General features: G+C 42.9%; 1 protein-coding gene across 4 annotated transcripts; it reads left to right on the top strand.

Moving 5' to 3' along the window:
• On the top strand, positions 1-26,429 carry nphp1 (nephronophthisis 1). Of its 4 annotated transcripts, none has more exons than XM_036986674.1 (20): positions 1-199; positions 327-391; positions 512-575; positions 741-871; positions 2,775-3,003; positions 3,109-3,210; positions 3,307-3,380; positions 3,598-3,634; positions 3,753-3,837; positions 5,292-5,386; positions 14,608-14,736; positions 14,930-15,004; positions 15,139-15,249; positions 15,433-15,515; positions 15,984-16,060; positions 16,212-16,308; positions 16,406-16,518; positions 25,138-25,211; positions 25,386-25,430; positions 25,681-26,429. In XM_036986674.1, the coding sequence occupies exons 1-20, from the start codon at positions 134-136 to the stop codon at positions 25,924-25,926; spliced, it is 1,998 nt and encodes a 665-aa protein (XP_036842569.1). In that variant the 5' UTR covers positions 1-133; the 3' UTR covers positions 25,927-26,429. The 4 variants fall into 4 exon arrangements, with proteins under 4 accessions (XP_036842569.1, XP_036842559.1, XP_021469053.2 ...); XM_036986664.1 differs by having other exon boundaries at positions 16,206-16,308; positions 25,389-25,430; XM_021613378.2 differs by having other exon boundaries at positions 16,206-16,308.
• Positions 26,430-27,498: the final 1,069 nt, after the last annotated feature.

The following is a 27,498-nucleotide window of genomic DNA, read 5'->3' as shown; positions in this document are numbered from 1 at the left end:
CGGAAGTCGTTGCTTAGCGACAACTAAAAGCGTCTGATAAGTGTGAACTTTCAGTTGCTAGCGGCTTAATTTTGTTTTGTATAATATTGTAATTAGAATAAAAAATATATAATATACATATATATAGCTAGCTATGCCACCAAAAAGACAAGGGCCTCTTCAAACAGTGCAAAGAGAGACGGATGATATCAAAAGACAGGTGAGCCAGCTAGCGTTAGCTAGCTAACTCGAGTGCAATGCATGGTAGTTTACCTGCTTTGCTTGGTTGCAGTCATCCTAGGTTACGATCCATCATATATGTGGTACCTGTGTTTTACTTTCCATAGGTTGACAGTCTGATAAAAGATGCACGGCTGTCGGATGGGTCAGGGCGCACAGAGGCATATCAGAGGTAGCTAACGTAGCTACACCCTTCACGTATTCAAATCTGCTAAACATTAGTTATAGCTAGCTAGCTACTAACTCATGGATATCATAACTAGCTAACTTAAAACGTTGCCTTTTCTTCCAGCCGATGCATACATCTACAAAACTTAGTGGAGGAGACAACCAGAAAGCTCAAGAAGTTAACCAAGGTAACGTTATGTATATACAGCATTTATTAAGCTAGCTAGCTAGCTACATTCCCCCCCCATTCATTTTCATCGTTGTTTGGTCTTTCAAATGCTGCTCCATACTTGTTGTTGTTTTAGCTAGCAACTATACTTAGCTACACATTTTTCATCTGCTCCACACTAAAGGCTGATGAGCCAGCCCCAGTGGGGAATTACGAACAGAGAAAGATGGAGGAGGAAAGCCGTCTGCGGGGGATTGAGGAGAAGCTGCTGGTCCTAGTCCAGGAGCTCTCTCCGCCTCAGAAACGTGAGGGAGGGTGAGGACCATAACAATATTTCTTAATTAACACATTCAATACTATAGTCCTTGTGATTGTGTAACATTGTCTACATTCTGATCCATGACTTGTGATGATGGTTTCTGTCTCTCAGGCCTCATAGGTGAGTTGTAGGCCCTTTGTTCAAAACATACTTGCCTGGCTTCTGCTAGTGTATTGAGGTTGTTATCTACCGAGTAGCTACAGTGCCTTGCGAAAGTATTCGGCCCCCTTGAACTTTGCGACCTTTTGCCACATTTCAGGCTTCAAACATAAAGATATAAAACTGTATTTTTTTGTGAAGAATCAACAAGTGGGGCACAATCATGAAGTGGAACGACATTTATTGGAAATTTCAATTTTTTTTAACAAATCAAAAACTGAAAAATTGGGCGTGCAAAATTATTCAGCCCCCTTAAGTTAATACTTTGTAGAGCCACCTTTTGCTGCGATTACAGCTGTAAGTCGCTTGGGGTATGTCTATCAGTTTTGCACATCGAGAGACTGACATTTTTTCCCATTCCTCCTTGCAAAACAGCTCGAGCTCAGTGAGGTTGGATGGAGAGCATTTGAACAGCAGTTTTCAGTTCTTTCCACAGATTCTCGATTGGATTCAGGTCTGGACTTTGACTTGGCCATTCTAACACCTGGATATGTTTATTTTTGAACCATTCCATTGTAGATTTTGCTTTATGTTTTGAATCATTGTCTTGTTGGAAGACAAATCTCCGTCCCAGTCTCAGGTCTTTTGCAGACTCCATCAGGTTTTCTTCCAGAATGGTCCTGTATTTGGCTCCATCCATCTTCCCATCAATTTTAACCATCTTCCCTGTCCCTGCTGAAGAAAAGCAGGCCCAAACCATGATGCTGCCACCACCATGTTTGACAGTGGGTATGGTGTGTTCAGGGTGATGAGCTGTGTTGCTTTTACGCCAAACATAACGTTTTGCATTGTTGCCAAAAAGTTCCATTTTGGTTTCATCTGACCAGAGCACCTTCTTCCACATGTTTGGTGTGTCTCCCAGGTGGCTTGTGGCAAACTTTAAACAACACTTTTTATGGATATCTTTAAGAAATGGCTCTCTTCTTGCCACTCTTCCATAAAGGCCAGATTTGTGCAATATACGACTGATTGTTGTCCTATGGACAGAGTCTCCCACCTCAGCTGTAGATCTCTGCAGTTCATCCAGAGTGATCATGGGCCTCTTGGCTGCATCTCTGATCAGTCTTCTCCTTGTATCAGCTGAAAGTTTAGAGGGACGGCCAGGTCTTGGTAGCTTTGCAGTGGTCTGATACTCCTTCCATTTCAATATTATCGCTTGCACAGTGCTCATTGGGATGTTTAAAGCTTGGGAAATCTTTTTGTGTCCAAATCCGGCTTTAAACTTCTTCACAACAGTATCTCGGACCTGCCTGGTGTGTTCCTTGTTCTTTATGATGCTCTCTGCGCTTTTAACGGACCTCTGAGACTATCACAGTGCAGGTGCATTTATACGGAGACTTGATTACACACAGGTGGATTGTATTTATCATCATTAGTCATTTAGGTCAACATTGGATCATTCAGAGATCCTCACTGAACTTCTGGAGAGAGTTTGCTGCACTGAAAGTAAAGGGTCTGAATAATTTTGCACGCCCAATTTTTCAGTTTTTGATTTGTTAAAAAAGTTTGAAAAATCCAATAAATGTCGTTCCACTTCATGATTGTGTCCCACTTGTTGTTGATTCTTCACAAAAAAATACAGTTTTATATCTTTATGTTTGAAGCCTGAAATGTGGCAAAAGGTCGCAAAGTTCAAGGGGGCCGAATACTTTCGCAAGGCACTGTATGTGTTCAATTAAGACAAGTTCTTGAAACTGCCAGTGTCCAAAGAGAAAGACCATCTGCCCATTTTTTCCCCAGGTCATCCCAAGCCCAGGAAGATGAAGAGGAGGAAGACAGTGAGGAAGACAGCGAAGAAGACAGTGAGGAAGAGGAGAGTGAAGACGAGAGTGTAGAAGATGAGGAAGAAGATGATGATGAGGAAGATGTAGTCACAAAGACCATGGAACAAATTCCAGATTCAGGCACTGCCACGTATATGGTCATCAGTGCCTTTAAAGGAGAGCAGGAAGGAGATCTTACCATTCAGGTCAAAATACTGCTCAGGCAAATTCACTAGCATACAAAGATCATATCCTGACTGTTTGTCATAATGTAGTTAAACAGTGGTGATATTTTTTGCTTATCTTTTCAGATGGGTGAGGTCCTGGCGATTCTCAATAAAAATGAGGATGGCTGGTGGCTTGCTCAGGACTCAAAGGGCAGTAAGGGACTAGTCCCCAAAACCTACTTGAAGGTACCATCAGTTGAACAATTCTTTGATGTTGATTGCTGTCATTCTAATTACATCAAAAACATATGGTTTTATGTATTTTGTGTTTGTATGTTTCAGAGATATTCAGACCAGGAGGAGGATGATGAGGAAGCGTCAGAGGATGAGGAGCTTGAGTCCAAAAGGAAGCAGAGGTGAGGTTCTCTTCATAACCACTAGATGGCAATGTTCACAAATGCGTCGCTCGAAGGCTATGACTCCTTGTAACAGAATTATTATGAATCTTTCTGACTGCTAGACAATCAACTCTGTTGTTGTTCTGTAATTGATAACACATACATTTACAGTGATGATGATGGTATTTTAGTGTTCCCAATGACTGTGACAGTGAATATCTTCTCACATTGACAGCTCAAACTGGGACTGTGTGAGGAGAGCCATCACTGAGGTAAGAGGAGCTAGTGGTGGACCAGTTCAACTAGATTCTAAAACATCATCTACTACTTGTGTGTGTGTATGCACATGTGCATTTGTGTGTGTCTATTCCTGTGTGAAATTCTTTTCAGATTGATGCTACTGATGTTCTGTCAGCCATGGGTGCCATCCCTGCTGGGTTCAGGTCATCCACCCTCTCTAAACTACTAGATGAGGGTAAGTCTCTGAGCTTAGATCAGCCTTGTCTCACAGAGGCATGACATTCTGCCGGGAACAGAAAGACTCACCTGATCAACAAAAAATGCATGTAGATAGTTCTCCCGAATAATATTTAATCACGTATCATCAGCTTGTGTACTGTGGGCCAGATTGGATGTCATCGATAAAGAACACCTGCGTCATCTTTTAGTACCCTGTGTTCTGCTGTACCATTATCTTCATCAAATACACACATTTACCCTAACCCTCTGTGCTACACACACACACACCGCTAATATGTCACAGCAGGCATGCATGCACACACAAAGACATAGACATTTTCTGCCATGTCGGTCACCCCAGAGGCTGTATGCTTTTCATGCTCTGCATAATTCTTCAATAGTTGGATGGTTTGTACAGTCAAACAAAGGAATAGCTAGTGGACAGGGTGACATCCAATGTTCCCTCCAAGCTGCGTGCGTCAGCGGCCGTGCACTTCCTCCAGTACTGCCGTGTAGAAGAAATGCCAGGCAGCGCAGAGACGCAAGAGATTAAACTTCACTGAGTTCACCCTATTCATTTGCACTATATAGATAGTTTTTTCTGCCCCTTTTCAATGCAACAAACCAAAACAACTTTGTAAGATTGAGTCTGATTTTGTGGTAGGCAGAGCCAGAGTGCAAAGGAGTAGAATTCTATTGGTGGTCTTTCAATCACCAGCGAGTGAATTTGCTTTTCAGATCAGAGCGCAGTGCACATTAGTTGATATTCTTTGCTAGTTAGCGAGTTATTAGCCCCGTTGGAAATAAGTATAGGTCAGCAATGGGGAGTTACGACTTCCTACAAGAGAACACAACCTGTAGGCTACATTTCAAGCTGAATTTGAAAAGCCAGTCAGGTAAAAAGCTTATGTCTTAATTAAAGGGGCAGTGTTGTATTTTGAGACAGGCTTGAATATGCAAATAAGCCAATAGGCAGAGGGGTAGCCTACATTGTCTAATTATCTGTATGGTAATAAGAATTATTTTTATTTTGTAAAGTGGTTTCTTGAATCATAAAATACAATGCAATTTACAGTCACCTATTTAGCTCATGGTGTTACAGACCAAGTAAATAATCATTAATTAATGTCAACTTTTTAAAGTCTCATGCAATGTAGGCCTGCATTGAACACCACATATAGGCTACTGTAGGCTATATCATAGAAATCAAAGCTATTTCAACGTGAAAATGTTATGGGATTTTGTCAATTTTTTGTTGGCTTTGTTGGCAGGCCTACAGTACATTATGCTCAAATATCCAAAATAGCCTATTGGCTACTGTCTAAAACCGTAAGTGTACAGCCTCAGTGTTCACTGTAAATGCACGCCGGAAGTTGCACAAAATTCTCACAACGTGGAAGTTTCCGCTCATAAGACCTATAATTTGCTTGTAATGTTTTCATAAGGGCCTGTGGCCTGTGTGTTTTACAGGGATTACCTACAGAGCAAGTCACTACATCCAGCCCGAGTTGAGCCAATCCAAACTGTCCTTCAAAGACCTCTTCCGGGACCCAGACACTGGAAAAGTAAGGATTTATACTGAGATGACATTAAAGCAGTTATGGCCAACTTGCAAAGGTCACATCACACAAATAGGTCCTCCTTTAGATGTATGTTGGGGGTGTGTCGTGGAAATTTCCTGTATTACCAAATCATGAGAGAGCAAACCACACACAAGTCAGAGTATATTATAAAGTCCCATCTTTAATTATATATGAGCTTCACCATAGCCCTGTGACTCTCAGATCAATTCAGTGTCTTTAAATGAATTCTCTGAGAGTGCTTACAAAACAGTTCTTAGTATCATTTATAGCCAAGACACACCCATCTCAACTCACATGACGAATAACCGATCTTAGGAACATTACACAAAGGAAGATTTACTTGAAAGAGGAGTATCCCACAGCATTAGCAATAAATTATCGTTCAGTTTGCCCTCTTAGGTTCTACTTCTCGTTCTTGGTACAACATACAGTAGGGCAAAAAAGTATTTAGTCAGCCACCAATTGTGCAAGTTCTCCCACTTAAAAAGATGAGAGAGGCCTGTAATTTTCATCATAGATACACTTCAACTATGACAGACAAAATGGGGGAAAGAAATCCAGAAAATCACATTGTAGGATTTTTAATGAATTTATTTGCAAATTATGGTGGAAAATAATTATTTGGTCAATAACAAAAGTTTATCTCAATACTTTGTTATATACCCTTTGTTGGCAATGACAGAGGTCAAACGTTTTCTGTAAGTCTTCACAAGGTTTTCACACACTGTTGCTGGTATTTTGTCCCATTCCTCCATGCAGATATCCTCTAGAGCAGTGATGTTTTGGGGCTGTTGCTGGGCAACACGGACTTTCTACTCCCTCCAAAGATTTTCTATGGGGTTGAGATCTGGAGACTGGCTAGGCCACTCCAGGACCTTGAAATGCTTCTTACGAAGCCACTCCTTCATTGCCCGGGCGGTATGTTTGGGTTCATTGTCATGCTGAAAGACCAAGCCACGTTTCATCTTCAATGCCCTTGCTGATGGAAGGAGGTTTTCACTCAAAATCTCACGATACATGGCCCCATTCATTCTTTCCTTTACACGGATCAGTCGTCCTGGTCAGCCCCAAAGCATGATGTTTCCACCCCCATGCTTCACAGTAGGTATGGTGTTTTTTTGGATGCAACTCAGCATTCTTTGTCCTCCAAACACGACAAGTTGAGTATTTACCAAAAAGTTCTATTTTGGTTTTAATCTGACCATATGACATTATCCCAATCTTCTTCTGGATCATCCAAATGCTCTCTAGCAAACTTCAGACGGGCCTGGACATGTACTGGCTTAAGCAGGGGGACACGTCTGGCACTGCAGGATTTTGAGTCCCGGCGGCGTAGTGCGTTACTGATGGTAGGCTTTGTTACTTTGGTCCCAGCTCTGCAGGTCATTCACTAGGTCCCCCCCGTGTGGTTCTGGGATTTTTGCTCACCGTTCTTGTGATCATTTTGACCCCACGGAGTGAGATCTTGCGTGGAGCCACAAATCGAGGGAGATTATCAGTGGTCTTGTATGTCTTCCATTTCCTAATAATTGCTCCCACAGTTGATTTCTTCAAACCAAGCTGCTTACCTATTGCAGATTCAGTCTTCCCAGCCTGGTGCAGGTCTACAATTTTGTTTCTGGTGTCCTTTGACAGCTCTTTGGTCTTGGCCATAGTGGAGTTTGGAGTGTGACTGTTTGAGGTTGTGGACAGGTGTCTTTCATACATGATAACAAGTTCAAACAGGTGCCATTAATACAGGTAACGAGTGGAGGACAGAGGAGCCTCTTAAAGAAGAAGTTACAGGTCTGTGAGAGCCAGAAATCTTGCCTGTTTGTAGGTGACCAAATACTTATTTTCCACCATAATTTGCAAATAAATTCATAAAAAATTCTACAATGTGATTTTCTTTTTTTTTCCTTCTCATTTTGTCTGTCATAGTTGAAGTGTACCTATGATGACAATTACAGGCCTCTCATCTTTTCAAGTGGGAGAACTTGCACAATTGGTGGCTGACTAAATACTTTTTTGCCCCACTGTAGTACCAAAACATTACCTCATCCAATGGCATATATCAATTGTCAATTCTAGATACTCCCATCAAAAATACATCCCCTCCTGGACAAGATCTAGTCAGAGGAGTGACTGACACACAGACATTGTGGAGCCAACTAACTGGTTCCCCTTTAATCACGCCATCCCTTCACATGGTTTAGGAATAGTTACAGACACATTCACAGATAAGACTAACCTGACCTCTCCCCTCTCTGGGCCCAAGTAACTTTATTATGAACATTGATAAAACATCTTGATAAAACATCTAATTTATCAATGTTACCTAAAGAATTCTGATTCTGCCACAACAGGTGTGGCAGTCATGACATTTTGTCAGCCGGTCATTGTCAAACAAATAACTGCCGGTCTCATGGTATTTGACCGTTAATTAACATAAACATGTTTAGCATCTCCTGGCTTCCACACAGCCTACAAGCCACTGATGCAGACCTTTGGAACATCTACATTTTAAAAAGTCTAAGAAATCCATTTAATATAACCTACACATCACAGTAAATCCGTTATTTATTTTAGATAGACTATTTTCTTCATAAGTTTCTTTAGACTATTTCAGAAGAACAGAATAGCGTACTCTGAGTTGTCCTTATGTTAAGCCCTAATAAGACTGTCATATGGCTGTGGGCTACACTAGTTCATTTAGCAAAGAAGATTTGCTCAGAATTCCGTGGCATTATTTTATATTATTTTATAGTATGAACAATACAATTGAACAAAGCTGAATAAATTAGAAAGGATATTTTCTCCAAACGATTTCCAAGGATGTACGCACATTCTGTGTGAAGCGGTTAACAGAGAAACAGGTCCTCCTATATGCTTAATTTAGAGTTATTTATGCGACTTTAGTTGTTCTACAAACGTTGGGATATATGTTTTTTTTATACATTCTAAGGCTGCATGATAAGACTCTAATGATGATTTGAAAAAAAGCTGATTTGTTTCCTGTGCAGGCTGCACACACTTCACCAGTCTCTCATTCACAGTTTGACAAGCACTTGATAATATTCTCACCATGTCTCGAATTTCCTGGTGGCGTTCCCCTTGTGTGACTGTAATTCCCCCCCAAAAATCCATGCCTTTTGCGGCCAAAGTGCCCGTTGTGCCCTTGGGCTGAACATAATACTTATAATTTCCTTCTCCCAGCTGCCGTGCTCCGAAGCAACTCTCACTCACATGGCTGTCTCAGATATCTGTCACAGGCCGGCTCATAGCCTGTGGCAAAAATGAGGGGACATGAACAACAGGTATAGGCCAATCAAAAAGGTTCTTTATTGTAAACCAAAACTATTAACTTTAAACAAAGAAAAAGGAATGAGGTGTGAAAGTATCATAATGTAAGGTGTATGTAAAGTGCAGGGATGTGTGAATCTGTGTGTGTGAATGACTGAGTGAAAACTACAAAGGAACAAACAAAACAGGATCATACCTGGAGGAGCAGAGAGAGAGAGTGATTAGTGAAGCAGCAGTTTAAATACCCTGAGCCCAGGTGACTCCAATCACTAACGACCCTCCTCTGCCTGCAGGAGGAACCGCCCCTGCACTGCAGAGGAGGGGCCATGACATATCTCAATTCTTATTAGCCAATGCCCGTCATGTGATCGGGTCCTTCTCACAGCTAAGAAGTAGGCTGGAAGTGAAGACAGACACAATTGCGTGCGTCCTTCTTATCGAATTCCGAGGCACATATTGAAGATGTTAGAAGAACTGCACACACTTGTCTATTATTCATCAGCCAATAAGATGTGTAGGCCTAACGATCAGCAAAATCACTAGCCTATGTCAATTTACTATCCCATAGTACACAAGTTGACCTATTCTATTGGTCAACTTGTCCTTCTGTGCAATAAATAAATATTCTAACATACTGTAATGAGGTCTGTGTGTAGCTGGTGTAGAGTTTTTCTTTATTTGACTATTTTCTACATTGTAGAATAATAGTGAAGACATCAAAACTTCATCAGTCTCTCATTCACAGTTTGACAAGCACTTTCCCGGTGGCGCTCCCCTTGTGTGGCTGTAATGCCCCTTAAAAAAATCCATATGCTGACACTTGTTGGCTGCTTTTCCTTCACTCTGCGGTCCAACTCATCCCAAACCATCTCATTTGGGTTGAGGTCAGGTGATTGTGAAGGCCAGGTCATCTGATGTAACACTCCATCACTCCCCTTCTTGCTCAAATAGCCCTTACACAGCCTGGAGGTGTTTTGGGTCATTGTACTGTTGAAAAACAAATGATAGTCTCACTGTGCTGTAGGTGTCCTGGAGGGCAGGTAGTTTGACCCCGGTGATGCGTTGTGCAGACCGTACCACCTTCTGGAGAGCCTTGTGGTTGTGGGCGGTGGAGTTGCCATACCAGGCGGTGATACAGCCCGACAGGATGCTCTCAATTGTGCATCTGTAAAAGTGTGAGGGTTTTAGGTGACAAGCCAAATGTATTCAGCCTCCTGAGGTTGAAGAGGCTTTGTTGCGCCTTCTTCACCACACTGTCTGTGTGGGTGGACCATTTCAGTTTGTCCGTGATGTGTACGCCAAGGAACTTAAAACTTTCCACCTGTTGTTCTGTCGATGTTGATAGGGGCGTGCTAGCTCTCGTGTTTCCCTGAAGTCCACAATCATTTCCTTTGCTTAATTGATGTTGAGTGAGAGGTTGTTTTCCTAACATCACACACTGAGTGCCCTCACCTCCTCACTGTAAGCTGTCTCGTTGTTGTTGGTAATCAAGCCTACTACTGTTGTGTCGTCTGCAAACTTGATGACTGAGATGGAGACGTGCTTGGCCACGCAGTCATGGGTGAACAGGGAGTACTGGAGGGGGCTGAGCACGCACCCTTGTGGGGCCCCAGTGTTGAGGTTCAGTGAAGTGGATATGTTGTTTTCTACCTTCACCACCTGGGGGCGGCCCGTCGGGAAGTCCAGGACCCAATTGCACAGCGCAGGGTTGAGACCCAGTGCCTCAAGCTTAATGATGATCTTGGAGGGTACTATGGTGTTGAATGCTGAGCTATAGTCAATGAACAGCATTCTTACATAGGTATTCCTCTTGTCCAGATGGGATAGTGTAGTGTGATGGCGATTGTATCGTCTGTAGACTTATTGTGGCGGTAAGCAAATTTAAGTGGGTCTAGGGTGACAGATAAGGTGGAGGTGATATGATCCTTAACTAGCCTCTCAAAGCACTTCATGATGGCAGAAGTGAGTGCTATGGGGCGATAGTCATTTAGTTCAGTTACCTTTTCCTTCTGGGGTACAGGAACAATGATGGCCATCTTGAAGCATGTGGGGATTACAGACTGGGATAGGGAGAAATTGAATATGTCTGTAAACACACCAGCCAGCTGGTCTGCACATACTCCGAGGACATGGCTAGGGCTGGCAGCCTTGCGAGAGTGAACACGTTTAAATGTCTTATTCACGTCGGCCACAGATGAGAGCCCACAGTCCTTGGTAGCGGGCCATTTGGTGGCACTGTATTATCCACAAAGTGGGCAAAGGTGTTTAGTTTGTCTGGAAGCAAGATGTTGGTGTCTGTGACGTGGCTGGTTTTCCTTTTGTAGTACGTGATTGTCTGTAGACCCTGCCACATACGTCTTGTGTCTGAGCTGTTGAATTGCGTCTCCACTTTGTCTCTATTCTGACATTTCGCTTGTTTGATTGCCTTGCGGAGGGAATGACTACACTGTTTGTATTCTTCTTATTCCAATGGTCTAATGTCCATTGCTTGTGTTTCTTAGCCCAGGCAAGTCTCTTCTTCTTATTTGTGTCCATAGTACTGGTTTCTTTGCAGCATTTCAACCATGAAGATCTGATTCATGCTGTCTCCTGAACAGTTGAGGTTGAGATGTGTTTGTTACCTGAACCCTGTGAGGCAATTATTTGGGCTGCAATTTCTGATGCTTGTAACTCTAATGAATGTATCCCCTGGAGCAGAGGAAACTCTGGGTCTTCCTTTCCTATAGCGGTCCTCATGAGAGCCAGTTTCATCATGGCGCTTGATGGTTTTTGCGACTGCACTTGAAGAAACGTTCAAAGTTCTTGAAATGTTCTGGATTGACTGACCTTCATGTCTTAATGTAATGATGGACTGTCGTTTCTCTTTGCTTATTTGAGCTGTTCTTGCTATAATATGGACTTGGTCTTTTACCAAATAGGGCTATCTTCTGTATACCACCCCTACCTTGTTACAACACAACTGATTGTGTCAAACGCTTTAAGAAGGAAAGAAATTCCACAAATGAACTTCTAACAAGGCACACCTGTTAATTGAAATGCATTGCAGGTGACCACCTCATGAAGCTGGTTGAGAGAATACCAAGAGTGTGCAAAGCTGTCATCGAGGCAAAGGGTGGCTACTTTGAAGAATCTCAAATATAAAATATATTTTGATTTGTTTTACACTTTTTTGGTTACTACATGATTCCATACTTGTTATTTCATAGTTTTGATGTCTTCCCTTATTCTACAATGTAGGAAATAGTAAAAGTAAACAAAAACCCTGGAATGAGTAGATGTCCAAACTTTTAACTGGTACTGTCAGGGGATGACGCTGGAGAGGAGAAGCGAGTACGGGGAGTCAATCATTTAATAGGGAACGAGACAGGACAGCGTCAGCACACGGGTAATACAGACAAATTACAACCAATGCAGCAGCGGGGAACAGAGCAGGGGAACTGACAAATATAGGAGAGGTAATAAACATTAAACATTAACATATTTCACCTTTATTTAACCAGGTAAGCTAGTTGAGAACAAGTTCTCATTTACAACTGCGACCTGGCCAAGATGAAGCAAAGCAGTGAGACAGAAACAACAACACAGAGTTACATGCAATAAACAAGCGTACAGTCAATAACACAATAGGAAAAAAAGAACGTCTATATACAGTGTGTGCAAATTGCATGAGGAGATATGGCAATAAATAGGCCATAGTAGCGAAGTAATTACAATTTAGCAGATTAACACTGGAGTAGATGAGCAGATGATGATGAGCAGATGATGGTGTGTAAGTAGTGATACTGGTGTGCAAAAGAGCAGCAAAGTAAATAAAAACAATATGGGGATGAGGTAGGTAGATTGGGTGGGCTATTTACAGATGGACTATGTACAGCTGCATCGATCGGTTAGCTGCTCAGGTAGCTGATGTTTAAAGTTAGTGAGGGAAATGTAAGTCTCCAGCTTCAGCGATTTTTGCAATTCGTTCCAGTCACTGGCAGCAGAGAACTGGAAGGAAAGGCGGCCAAAGGAGGTGTTGGCTTTGGGGATGACCAGTAAGATATACCTGCTGGAGCGTGTGCTACGGGTGGGTGTTGTTATCGTGACCAGTGAGCTGAGATAAGGAGGAGCTTTACCTAGCATAGACTTGTAGATGACCTGGAGCCAAGCGGGTCTGGCGACGAATATGTAGCGAGGACTAGCCGACTAGAGCATACAGGTCGCAGTGGTGGGTGGTATAAGGCGCTTTGGTAACAAAACGGATGGCACTGTGATAGACTGCATCCAATTTGTTGAGTAGAGTATTGGAAGCTATTTTGTAGATGACATCACCGAAGTCAAGGATCGGTAGGATAGTCAGTTTTACTAGGGTAAGTTTGGCAGCGTGAGTGAAGGAGGCTTTGTTGTGAAATAGAAAGCCAATTCTAGATTTGATTTTGGATTGGAGATGTCTGATAGTCTGGAAGGAGAGTTTACATTCTAGCCAGACACCTAGGTATTTGTAGTTGTCCACGTATTCTAGTTCGGAACCGTCCAGAGTAGTGATGCTAGTCGGGCGGGCGGGTGCGGGCAGCGAACGGTTGAAAAGCATGCATTTGGTTTTACTAGCGTTTAAGAGCAGTTGGAGGCCACGGAAGGAGTGTTGTATGGCATTGAAGCTATTTTGGAGGTTAGTTAACACAGTGTCCAAAGAAGGGCCAAATGTATACAGAATGGTGTCGTCTGCATAGAGGTGGATTAGGGAATCACCCGCAGCAAGAGCGACATCGCTGAAATATACAGAGAAAACAGTCGGCCCGAGAATTGATCCCTGTGGCACCCCCATAGAGACTGTCAGATGTCCGGACAACAGGCCCTCCTGATGAGTGAGTCCAGGTGAGTCAATATCGCTGAAGCGCGTGACAAGGGATGGCAGGTGTGCGTAATAGATGATGGCAGGAGTGCATTATGCAGGGGAGCCTGGCGCCCTCGTGCGCCAGGAGGGAAGAGTGGGAGCAGGCGTAACAGGTACTGTACTATGAGACAGTTGTGGGATGTGATAGATCCCAAATTAATACAACCACTCGCATCAATTTTAGAAGCAATGAGGCTGATGCAACAGATCAGAACATTGAGGTTAAAATGTTGATGAACTATTAGGCAATTTCTTCACATAAGCACAGCAATGCCCACACGGCATTCGGCTATAAGCACAGGTTTTCCAAAATTCAGTCAATTAGCAGGAAAACACTAATATCAAAAGTGCTCGTAACTTGAACCAAACTTGAAACGCGTTGCCTATATATGTCAGTTAGGCTCTACACTGGTTGTGAAGCGGATTGTCCTTAATTTTAAGAAGTTATTTGGCCACTTTAGTTGTGATACAAACCTTATCAAACCAAATCAAAATCCCTGTGGAATGTCCATGCTCCTCTCTTTGTTTAGCCAGATGTCAGATTCACATCCCGTCCATCTTCATCCTGGGCCTGACCCTGCTCTGTGATCCTGGGCAATTTCCTCTTATCTGATTAGGTCAACTTTTCATACATTTGCATACACACAGTTTCATGGCCTAAACTCCATTAATACTCACAGTAATCATTCACTCAACAGGATACAAACTAACTACAGTTTAACTTGAAACATGTTACATTTTAATAGAATCCATCACTACTAACGACCATCAGCAGCATCAGAGCTTGGAGAAGACTAGGTACGCAACTAAACGGTCACATGGAATTTGACTGCGATCATGATGCGTGACCGCCGGTGTGGCGGTAATGTGGTCACTGTAACAGCCCTCATGTCAGTTATTGTGTGTGTGTTGGTGACAATTGTTAGTAGTGTGTGCTGTTTCGTTTGACTCAACCATTGTGAGTCAAGGCTTTATCTTCATTAGGATGGTGTAGGCATGACTATTGTGCATGTATTAGAAGTAAGAAGGAACCCTCTCGTCCCCATAGGTTCGTCAGAGGACAGCGAGGACGTCCCTCACTCTGACTCTGTGGAGCTGCAAGAGTATCCCCACCCCAGGGGTCGGAGTTCAAGTCCTCAGTCGGCACATCCGCCTCTGTGCTTTCGACGGTACTCAGGTGGGATACCTCTACCCTGTCGTGCTCACCCATGATGCCTTTTTGACTGGATTGTGTCTTTCTATACTCTTCTCTTGCCCAACATTTGTTCCTTTCAACATATCTAGCTCTTTTTATATAATGTCAGTGAGGCTGTTGTGAATGTTGTGAGTGAGGGTCAATAATGTAATTGTTGACCGTCTACTCTTTTTAGGTTCTTAGTAACATCCACACCATCCGAGCCACTTGCAATGCAAACAACGTCAAGACCTGGTCCTTTTCTCCCCGGGTACTACATCATTTAGACATCACTGAACACTCAAGCTATTGAAATGGAGCAGAGCGTACCATGCTGTATAGTCTGAATGTATTTCTGTAAAGCTAAAAGTTTAGTTTAAATGCTTGTTTGGTTTGGTTTCGCAGATGACTGGGAATCTACCCAGCCTTTTGGACGGGGACTGTTTTCTGAGGTGCAACTCGGACGCTCCTGAGCTGGGAATATTATTTGAACTTGGAGTCACATACATCCGAAATGTAAGCGTTTCTTATACCATTCCTGAGAAAGACTACTCAAGTCTACATTGTCTCTCAATACACTAGCCATGTCTGTAGACTAACCCCTCTAGCCGTGCCCTAGGGGGTAGCTGTTATTTCTCCAACGGTGTACTTCAAATTATTCTTATTTGCATTTATTTATATTGAGCTCTTGCTCTCCAGTCTACAAGTGAGAGAGGAGACCTGAGCTGTGGCTGGGCCTTCCTGAAGCTCTTTGACACCAACGGAGCACCTGTCCCACACAGGTACTGTACTGCTCCTTTGCTGGCCCAGCGCCACAAAGACTCATAGCTCGATGTCGCCATCAACACAGATGCCCTAAGAGATATCAAAATCTGATTTCATTGATCAGGTTACATACTGTAATGTACATGAGGGTGTCGTAGAACACGACGCTCATCTAGTCAGATTGGTGTTGCCCCTGTTTCACCTGTTCTGATGATCAGATACAGAGGAGAACCAGACTGCATTTCCCACAGTAATACATACAGTACAGTATGTGTTGCAGTAGCTGTTTGTCACTGATGAGGAATTCTCTCGGGCCGATGTCGTTCCGTCTCATTTCTCCCTAACCGACCTGTTCTGAAGCCAAAAATGACTCGCAGCCCAGTGTCGTCATCAACACATACAGTATGTCAGAAGAGATTTCATAATCTGGGAGTGAATCTCATGCCTGTGTCTGTCTGTCTGTATTTGTCTGTATCTGTCTGTAGGACCTATGAATTGCTTGTGCATGGAGGCACACCGTATGAAAAGGACGTAGAGGTAGATCCATCTTTAACAAGAGGAGGTATGAGCGTGCAAAAAGTACATGTTAATTACATGTTAATAAGTACATTTCTATTGAATTGAAAGAGGTCATTATTACTAATGTTATGTTGAGAATTGGAGTTTCTGAGGTTCTCATCGTCCCTGGGATCTCTTTCTGGCCCCAGTCACAGGAACAGGCATGTTCCAGCAGATGATGTTGTCCAGGAAACTCCCTAAACTCTTCCTCAAACTGAAATCGCCAAACGTTCGCACAAGGTCACAGCTGAGGTGAGTGTGGATTTTGGAATCGAAGCTACAGCACCTCTTGTCACATAGTAGTTTTGATGTTCCTGTAGCAGGCTAACTCCTCTCCCTGCTTTGTCAGTGCTCTTCCAGACACTCTAGTGGGCAGTCTCTCCAGTATACACCTGCTGGTTCTGCACAGACAACTACTGGCAGATATTCTGCTTATGGACAGGGCTACCATGCAGAATGCAGGTAACACATGCACGCACACACACGCACACACACTCCCACACACTCCCACATACCCATGGATAGGGATAATGGGTGGACTGTATATGATATGTTGGATACAGCATCACCACCATTGATCAGGTCAAATACTTAGTGTACATGATTGAGTCTTCCACGTAGAACAGAGTCCGGTTTCCCAATAGCGATCGAGCTTAGGCTTACGAGTGTTTTTAACGATGTGTCGTTCCTATAATGGCCGAAGATGTCACATATTTTCCAAAACAGCACGCAGAGAGAATGTTGGAGCACGTGTTGATACCGATAGGATCGAAAGAAAGGCAGCGCTACTCTCAGATCAGCTTTCTCCATTCATACTGATGATGGATCAGCACCTAGAGATCAGCTCTTCATCTGACTATGTGTTCTCTCATAGCCCGAGAGCATCTGGTTGTTGTGGTGTTGGCACATGGCTACTCATTTCTCCTAATTGGAGATTTTTGTCTCCTCCCTCACTCACCTGTCCTCATTTGAATTCCATGCTGTCACTGTCACTCGTCCACTCAAGCTTAACATTGTCATCTATCAGGTGCTCTTCAAGAGTTCCTCAATGAGCTTTACACCTTGATGAACTCATTTCCTGACAATGGTTCACCGCTCTTTGTGCTTGGCGACTTCAACCTCCTGACGTCTGCCTTCATTTAATTTCTTTCCAACTTTCTTTCCCCTCCTTGCCTCTTTTGACCTCTTTTGACCTCTTTTGACCCTTTCCCAATCCCCTCCAACTCACAAGGCAGGCAACACACTTGACCTCGTCTTTACTAGAGGCTGCACACCTACTAATCTCACTGCAACCCCCCTCCAGGTCTCTGATCACTACTTTGTTTCCTTTTCTGTCTCCCTCTCCTCCAACCCTAGCCACTCAGCCCCTACCCAGATGGTCATGTGCCGTCGCAATCTTCACTCTCTCTCTCCCACTACTCACTCCTCTTCTATCCTATAATCTCTCCCTTCTGTTAAATCCTTCTGTCTCCTGGTTCTGCCTCTTCAACCCTAGTCTCATCCTATGACTCGCACTGTCCCCTTTCCTCCCGGCCGGTTCGGTCCTGCCCGCTCATACCTCTCCATCAGGGTTGACAACTCCACGGTGTCCCCTCCCAGAGTGCAAAGAACCTTGTCGTTTTCTGCAAACATCAAAGCAGTGACTCGTTCATGCTCTACATCAAACCCCTCCAACTTATCCTGAACACCACAGCACGCCTGGTGTTCAACCTTCCCAATTTCTCCCATGTCACCCCGCTCCTCTGCACACTCCACTGGCTTCAAGTCAAGGCTCACATCCAATACAAGACCATGGTACTTGCCTACAGAGCCCCTCCCTACCTTCAGGTTATGATCAAACCCTGCACCCCAACCCGAGCACTCCGTTCGGGCACCGCTGGCCTCTTGGCCTTCCTACTCCTACGGGAGGGAAGCTTCCGCTTAGGCCCATTTTTTTCTGTCCTGGCACCCCAATAGTGGAACCAGCTTCGGCCCAGTACATCGCTCCCTGCCGTCAAGTGAGGGAGCGAGAGAGAGCTAGCTATATTTCACGGTATATATTTTTTTCACATACTTAGCTAGCATCGAATGCTGCAAGCTAGTTTGGCCTACCCAAACACCCGGCTCAAACAGAGAGGGATGCTATATTAGATAGCAGGCTATCCAACACTGGAACTCTTCCAAGTAAGGTAAGATTTTGTTTAATTAATTTATTGCCACCGGGACCCACCGGTATAACTGCTAAAGTGCTTGCTGCTGACTGTACAATACTGCAGTGGTTCCCAACCTTTTTGGTTATTGTACCATCAACAGAATTTTGCTCTGCCCGGAGTACTCCTGAAGTACCCCCTCATGTGCATTTTTCCAGTAAGCCTATGATCTCATGCGTCTTCTCAAAACGTTTCTTAAACGGAAGCGAACAAAACGGGGATAAACATACCTGAATTTGTCCAATATAAACTCTCGTTTGTAACTGTTGGACTAATGTGCACCTACTTTGTAAACTTTCATTCATTAGCTACCAAGTTCAATGAACTTTCATTCATTGGCAACCTCATGATGGGTGCAGGGAAAATGTAAGTATCATGTAGTAGCCTAAATCTATTCTATCGATGTTACATTGAGCTGGGTGAATGGATTATGAATGACAGTCATCCAATATGCCATGTTCATAATTATAAAAAAAAATAAAAAAATCATAACAATGTGGAATAAGTCAAGGGGTCTGAATGCTTTCCGAATACACTGAATTCCCTCAATTACCTCAACTACCTCGTACCCCTGCACATTGACTCTGTACCGGTACTCCTTGAATATAGCCTTATTGTTTTTATTGTGTTACTGTGTTTTTTTTATTCAGCAAATATTTGTCTTACTTTTTAACTCTGCATTGTTGCCAAATAGAACCGGTGTAAAGTCTACACCTGTTCTATTCGGCGCATGAGTCTGTGGGTAATTCTCTAAGAGCTTTCCACACCTGGATTGTACAATATTTGGCAATTATTATAAAAATATTTTTAAGCTCTGTCATGTTAATTGTTGATCCTTGCTAGACAGCCATTTTCAAGTCTTGCCATAGATTTTCAAGTCAAAACTAACTAGGTCACTCAGGAACATTCAATATGGTATTGGTAAGCAACTCCAGTGTATATTTGGCCTTGTGTTTTAGGTTATTGTCCTGCTGAAAGGTGAATTTGTCTCCAAGTGTCTGTTGGAAATCAGAATGAATCAGGTTTTCTGTTCAGATTTTGGCTGTGCTTATAGCTTTATTCTGTTTCTTTTTATAAAAAACTCCCTAGTTCCTGCCGATGACAAGAATGCCCATAACATAATACAGCCAACTCCATTGTAGTGGTCTCAGTGACGTGTTGGATTTGCACCAAGCATAAAGCTTTGTATTCCGGACAAAAATGTACATTCTTTGCCACATTGTTTTTGCAGTATTACATATTTTCGAGTATTTTAATTCTGTACAGGCTTCCTTCTTTTCACTCTGTCATTTAGGTTAGTTTTGTGGAGTAACTACAATGTTGATCCATCCTCAGTTTTGTCATATCACAACCATTCAACTCTTTTATAATCACCATGGGCCTCATGGTGAAATCCCTAAGCAATTTCCTTTCTCTCCGGCAACTGAGTTAGGAAAGACGCCTGTATCTTTGTAGCGACTGGGTGTATTGATACATCATCCAAAGGCCTTATTGATAACTTCACCATGCTCGAAGGGATTTTCACTAAAATTTTACATCTACCAATTGGTGCCCCTCTTTGCAAGGCATTGAAAAACACCCTATTCTTTGTGGTTTAATCTGTGCTTGAAATTCACTACTTGATTGAGGGACGTTACAGATCATTTTATGTATAGGGTAAAGAGTAGTTCTTAATTCTATTTGCTACCATGCAACTTATTTTGCGATTTCTTAAGCACATTTTTACTCCTGAACTAATTTAGGCTACTTTCTGTAGGCACTGTAGCCTATGTATCTTTTTATGCAAGTCATCTCTATTGGTTTTCATTTGAAGATGCTTCAAGCTAGATTTTTATCCTTCAATTGTTTGTAGCAATTGTAAAGGTCACAGACAGACAGACAGTCTCTCACTGTTGCCGCCTGTTGTAGACCACCCTCAGCTCCCAGCTGTGTCCTGGACACCATATGTGAATTGATTGCACCCCATCTATCTTCAGAGTTCGTTCTGTTAGGTGACTTAAACTGGAATATGCTTAACACCCTGGCAGTCCTACAATCTAAGCTAAATGCCCTCAAATCTCACACAAATTATTAAGGAACCCACCAGGTACAACCCTAAATCCGTAAACATGGGCACCCTCATAGATATTATCCTGACTAACTTGCCCTCCAAATACACCTCTGCTGTTTTCAATCAGGATCTCAGCGACCTCATCACTGTCAAACGCTCCCTAAAACACTTCTGCGAGCAGGCCTTTCTAATCGACCTGGCCCGGGTATCCTGGAAGGATATTGACTTCATCCCATCAGTCGAGGATGCCTGGTCGTTCTTTAAAAGTAATTTCCTCACCATATTAAATAAGCATGCCCCTTTCAAAAAATGTTGAACTAAGAACAGATATAGCCCTTGGTTCACACCAGACCTGACTGCCCTCAACCAGCACAAAAACATCCTGTGGCAGACTGCAATAGCATCGAATAGTCCCCGCGATATGCAACTTTTCAAGGAAGTCAGGAACCAAAACACGCAGTTAGTCAGGAAAGCAAAGGCCAGCTTTTTCAAACAGAAATGTGCGTCCTGTATCTCTAACTCCAAAACGTTTTGGGACACTGTAAAGTCCATGGAGAATAAGAGCTCTGTCACAGTACTGACTTTTGCCCGTCGCCTGCAGCAAAAGCCTCTATCCCGTCCTCTGGCTAGACAGAGTACTTTAGGATTTTAGTCACTTCGGTGTAACAAGGGCCTAGCCGTGCGGCCCTACCAACCCCTCTTATTTATTCGTAATGGCCCTTCGTGTGAGTTGGGTTTGTTCCTTCGTTCACGTTGTCACTCCCTTTATAAGTCTATTCTGGGCTCTTAGAGTATTATATTCCTTCTAACTACTCAAATTTATACTAAGATCTCATTTAACCACCTGTCCTTTTGATTTATTTATATATCAATACCTAATAATCTCTTATTGATTATTATGCTCGTCAGCTAGTAGTCACTTGGAAACTAGTATTGTTATATGTGGGATGTAACTTCTAATCCCTGATATACTTTTTATTGTCCACACAATCAAGTATTCTTTAGTGCTATAGCCTTAACCTATAACCAGTGTCACTTCCTGTTCAGTGAGAGTGTCAAAGGCGTTTGCTCTCCAGATCGTTAAACTGGCCTAGTTGTCAAAGTTTCTAGCTTTTATTAAATCACTCTGTTTTTTGTCTTCTACACGTTATCACACTTCAATGGTCATACAGTTTTCCTTAATACAACAATAGTGCTCAATCAATCCTTAATACACTTTATACCAATGCCAGCTAATTATTGCAAATATTAAATGCATTAACACTTCTAACAATATTGACTAAATAGTGAAAATAGTTCAATTACCTTAAATGCTCAGTCCCTTGGTCCTTCCCGAAACTGGTCTTTATAAGAGTAGTAATATTTTGGCAGCCTCCGCTGTTTATAATACTATTATTTCTTATTTCGTCCGAATTTCCTATGGTTACACTTTTTACTGTCTACTGTTTAGATATTGATTTCCTTTTTTCGACCCTTGGCTACTACGAGGCTTACTTATTTCTGGACTTTTTCAGTCGTGTCAAACTGCTATTGTCTCTGGTACCCAAAAGATGGAACTTGTTTATCTCAAGAGTTCTATACACCTCGCTCAGTTGAGGGGTAAAGTTCTCTCCTGCTCAACGTCGTTGGCTTCTTGTGTGAGTTTCCAGAGTACCATACAATTATTAAGATATAAAGGTCAATAGTTTGCTCGTGCCTTAATGTCGAAGTAGTCAATACAAACAGAGTATAGTATAAAGTAATTTACCTTGCCTGATGATTCTCTATGGTATCCAAATCATATATGTTGAGGATCATGCCTAGGCACTAATCTCTCCTCCTTTTACACCTCTTTTAGACACTCAGTTTGGGGGACGATGTTCGGAAGTGCAACTCACTTTGCCCGTGAGTGCAACCGATTTTGCCCGTGAGTGCAACCAATTTTGCCTGGGAGTGCACCTGACTTCCTGTAAGTGCAGGTACTGTCTTTTATCGATGGCGGTTACGATATCGTTTAGTACCTTGAGTGTTGCTGAGGTGTTGCTGGCTGCCTCGCCTGGTTCACCAACTACTTCTCAGACAGAGTTCAGTGTGTCAAATCAGAGGGCCTGTTGTCCGGACCTCTGACAGTCTCTATGGGGGTGCCACAGGGATCAATTCTCCGGCTGACTGTTTTCTCTGTATATATCAGCGATGTCGCTCTTGCTGATTCCCCGATCCACCTCTATGCAGACGACACTATTCTGTATACATCTGGACACTGTGTTAACACACCTCCAAACGAGCTTCAATGCCATACAACACTCCTTCCATGGCCTCCAACTGCTCTTAAACGCTATTAAAACTAAATGCATGCTTTTCAACCGTTCTCTGCCCGCACCCGCCCGCCCGACTACCATCACTACTCTGGACGGTTCCGACTTAGAATATGTGGACAACTACAAATACCTAGGTTGTCTGGCTAGACTGTAAACTCTCCTTCCAGGCTCACATTAAGCATCTCCAATCCAAAATTAAATCTAGAATCGGCTTCCTATTTCACAACAAAGCCTCCTTTACTCACGCCGCCAAACATACCCTCGTAAAACTGACTATCCTACCGATCCTCAACTTCGGCAATGTCATCTACTCTACAAAATAGCCTCCAACACTCTACTCTGCATATTGGATGCAGTCTATCACAGTGCCATCCGTTTTGTCACCAAAGCCCCATACACCACCCACCACTGCGACTTGTATGCTCTCGTCGGCTAGTCCTCGTTACATATTTGTCGCCAGACCCACTGGCTCCAGGCCAAGTCTTTGCTAGGTAAAGGTCCGCCTTATCTCAGCTCACTGGTCACTATAACAACACCCACCCGTAGCAAGCGCTCCAGCAGGTATATTTCACTGGTCATCCCCAAAGCCAACACCTACTTTGGACTCCTTTCCTTCCAGTTCTCTGCTGCCGATGACTGGAACGAATTGCAAAAATCGCTGAAGCTCGAGACTTATATTTCCCTCACTAACTTTAAACATTAGCTATCTGAGCAGCTAACCGATCGCTGCAGCTGTACATAGCCCATCCAATCTACCTACCTCATCCCCATATTGTTTTTATTTACTTTTCTGCTCATTTGCACACCAGTATTTCTACTTGCGCATCATCATCTGCACATCTATCACTCCAGTGTTAATTTTCTAAATTGTAATTACTTCACTATTTATTTAAATAGGTTAGGCCTATTTATTGCCATACCTCCTCATGCCATTTGCACACACTGTATATAGACTTAATTTTTTTCTATTGTGTTATTGACTGTACACTTGTTTATCCCATGTGTAACTCTGTGTTGTTGTTTGTTTCACACTGCTTTGCTTTATCTTGGCCAGGTCGCAGGTGTAAATGAGAACTTGTTCTCAACCAGCCTACATGGTTAAATAAAGGTGAAATAAAACATTTAAAAATAAACATCTTGATTCTACGTTGCGTACAAAACATTAAGAACTCTTTCCATGACAGACTGACCAGGTGAATCCAGGTGAAAGATAAGATCCCTTATTGATGTCACCTGTTAAACACACTATTTTATTTAACCTTTTTAACCTATTTAACTAGGCAAGTCAGTTAAGAACAAATTCTTATCTACACTGACGACCAAATCCGGACGACGCTGGGCCAATTGTGCATTGACTAGAATACAGTACATACATATGAAAAGAGTAAAACAGTATGCAAACATTATTAAAGTGACCAGTGATTCCACGTCTATGTACACAGGAGGGCAGCAGCCTCGAAGGTGCAGGGATGAGTAACCGGGTGGTAGCCGGCTAGTGACAGTGACTAGGTTCAAGGAAGGGTACTGGGTGGAGCCAATCATTGTAGATGAATGGGAGGAGACTGGTTTAAGAAGGATTTCTAAGCCTTGAGACAATTGAGACATGGATTGTGTATGTGTGTAATTCAGAGGGTGAATGGGCAAGACAAAAGATTGATGTGCCTTTGAACGGGGTATGGTAGGCGCCAGGCGAACCGGTTTGAGTGTGTCAAGAACAGTAACGCGGCTGGGTTTTCACATTCAACAGTTTCCTGTGTGTTTCAAGAATGGTCACCTCCCAAAGGGTATCCACCTAACTTGACACAACTGTGGGAAGCATTGAAGTCAACATAGGCCAGCATCCCATTGAATGATTTCGACACCTTGTAGAGTACATGCCCGAAGACTTGAGGCTGTTCTGTGGGCTAAAGGGGGTGCAACTCAATATTAGGAAAGTGTTCCTAAAGTTTTATACAAATTACATTTGAATGAACCTTTATTTAACTAGGCAAGTCAGTTAAGAACAAATTTTTACTTACAATGACGGCCTACTCCGGCAAAACCCTCCCCTAACCCGGAGGATGCTGGGCCAATTGTGCGCTACCCTATGGGGGACTCCCGATCAAGGCCGGTTGTGATACAGTCCGGGATCAAACCAGGGTCTGTAGTGACGCCTCTAGCACTGCGATGTCGTGCCTTAGACTTCTGCGCCACTTAAGAGCAGTGTATATAGTGACACTTAGCTGTTCTGCGAGTGGTCTGAGGCAGTTGGTAAATGACAAGCGTTTTCAAGTTCAACTTTAGTAACGAAGGTTTTGGGAAACAGATCAGAGATTTAACAATGCTCCTATGAAGGTTCTAACAATGAATTTAGCCTTAAGATGCTTTTGGGGAACCGGGCCCAGGAAGGTAATCTTGTCAGATTGGTGTTGCCCCTGTTTCACCTGTGCTGATGATCAGATACAGAGAAGACCAGACTGCTTTTCCTACGGTAGTACAGTATGTGTTGCAGTAGCTGTTTGTCACTAATGAGGAATTATGTCGGGCCGATGTCACTCCCCAACAGATCTGATCTGTAGTCCTCTGCTGGCCACCTTCCCAGAGATCATGGACCAATCGGACCTGCTGGATGCCCTGAGGGTAAATTCCGTTGCCGGATCGAGGCTAGCTCATCTCCCCACCCCCTGATAACCCAATGCAATTCAGACCCTATTTTCAGGAATCAGTGGGCTCTTTTACAGACTTATTGGCTAGCTACAGTGTATTTACTATAATGTTGCATCATCCCCCTGACTGAATTGTTTTTCTGTTCAGAAGTCTTGGTTGGAGGCTGAGAGCAATATGAAGAGATCTGAAAAGGTAAGCAAATCCTTAGAGCAGAACTTTCTGAACATTCAGACACAGATGAAGCCTAATCCTGGACAGAAGTATTTTTGATTGAGATTCTCCATTTTTAAAGTGCTTTTTAGTGTGCACGAAACCCTTATGTATTTTTCTGGTGGTTGAGGAATTGTGAAGCTATTTTTTGTGGCACTGCTGAACTGGCTTGTTCTGTGGGTGTGTGTTTTGTGTGATGGTGGATTTACGTGTGTGTGTGTGGGTTTTTCAGAGGGACCTACCTCTGCTGATGAGGAAGTTTGTGAGGGTATACATGGACAACATCTATCCTCTCCTCTACTCGGCTGACTTGCCCCCTCCTCGCTGGGCTGATGAGATGGTGGAGAACCAGCGGGCACGAGTCATCTTCAACAGTTCCCTAGAACCATTCCACACACACACCCCGGACAGCCCCCCTCGCCACCAAGCCTTTGACGTCTCACAGCTCACCTATGACCTCCTCTGCATGGCCCAATAGCAACTGCATAAATCTGTCTGTTTCCAGAGTTATTTATTCAAAATTATAAACTGGGTGGTTCGAGCCCTGAATGCTGATTGGCTGACAGCAGTGGTATATCAGAGAGGTTACCATGGGTATGACAGAACTGTTGGTAACCAGTTTATAATAGCAATAAGGCACCTCGGGGGGTTGTGGTGTATGGCCAATATACCACGGCTAAGGGCTTTATACAGGCTCTCCACGTTGCTCCTTGCTTAAGAACATCATTTTGGCCATATACCACATCCCCTCTGGCATTATTGCTTAGTTATATGTCACTATTTAGTTTTGTATTTTTCTATATTTATAATAAACTATAATAGATGACATTGGTCGTCATCCTTTATTTTTTACTCAGATGTTTAAAATACAGTCCCAGAAAGTGCCAGGTGTTACGGTTTTCTTCCGGTGAAAGAGAGGAGGACCAAAATGCAGCGTGGTTATTCATAAACATCTTCAATGAAAGATGAAAATACGAACAATCTACAAAACAATAAACGTGAAAACCCGAAACAGCCCTATCTGGTGCAACAAACACAGAGACAGGAACAATCATCCACAAAACCCAACATCAAACAGGCTACCTAAATATGGTTCCCAATCAGAGACAATGACTAACACTAACACATGCCTCTGATTGAGAACCATATCAGGCCAAACACAGAAACAGACAAACTAGACACACAACATAGAATGCCCACTCAGATCACACCCTGACCAAACAAAACATAGAAACATACAAAGCAAACTATGGTCAGGCTGTGACACCAGGGCTTTGTGTAGAGTGCATTATTGCAAACATCCACTAATAAGTAATGTTGTTTACACACACACACCACACCTTAACTCTTATGAAACTATAATGTACTGTATGGACCTTTGTGTCAGAGCCTGGTAATAGAAGTGATATGAGATTATGCACGACAGGCTGTGCATATCACTCACATTGATATGGTTAGGCAAATAGTTGGCTCCAAGAAAAGTTAAAACATTTCCCATTGTGCAGTTGCTCTGGAATGTGTGGTGATACCTGATGCAAGACATTTCACATAAGGCATTATGAACAGTTTTTTTTATGTGTGGGTGTGATTATAAGGTGTGGATTTTTTTCTTTCCTTGGGAAATTTAGGCCCACAGTCTAACCCTTTGCCTTGCCTAGCTGAGTAAGAGGTAATTACGACAACAACAAGTGAGATGCAAACCTCTCCCTCTTAGTCACAATGGTGTACAAAACTAAAGGAAAAACATTGCCTTTCTCCCCAATGTCCTCTTGGATGTAGGACATGTGAAAGTAACTTGCAAAACAGGTGAAGGACGTACACGGCGCCTTCTGAAAGTATTCAGACCGCTTGACTTTTTCCACGTTTTGTTACGTTACAGCCTTATTCTAAAATTTATGAAATTGTTTTTGTCCCTCAATCTACACACAATACCCCATAATGACAAAGAAAAATAGGTTTATTGAAAAAAATGAAATATCACATTTACATAAGTATTCAGATCCTTTACTCAGTACTTTGTTGAAGCACCTTTGGCAGTGATTACAGCCTC

Source organism: Oncorhynchus mykiss, chromosome 1 (genome assembly GCF_013265735.2).
Source record: "Oncorhynchus mykiss isolate Arlee chromosome 1, USDA_OmykA_1.1, whole genome shotgun sequence".
NCBI classification, from domain to species: domain Eukaryota; kingdom Metazoa; phylum Chordata; class Actinopteri; order Salmoniformes; family Salmonidae; genus Oncorhynchus; species Oncorhynchus mykiss.
The sequence above is the reverse complement of the archived record's forward strand: the minus strand, read 5'-3'. Positions and strand labels throughout refer to the sequence as shown.

What these genes read in the sequence shown, in the direction of transcription:
- nphp1 (XM_021613378.2), top strand. Translation starts at nt 134, where the DNA reads ATGCCACCAAAAAGACAAGGGCCTCTTCAAACAGTGCAAAGAGAGACG. An exon ending in CGGATGATATCAAAAGACAG is followed by an intron (nt 200 to 326) that starts GTGAGCCAGCTA and finishes TACTTTCCATAG; the next exon opens with GTTGACAGTCTGATAAAAGA. An exon ending in CCTCAGAAACGTGAGGGAGG is followed by an intron (nt 872 to 2,774) that starts GTGAGGACCATA and finishes TTTTTTCCCCAG; the next exon opens with GTCATCCCAAGCCCAGGAAG.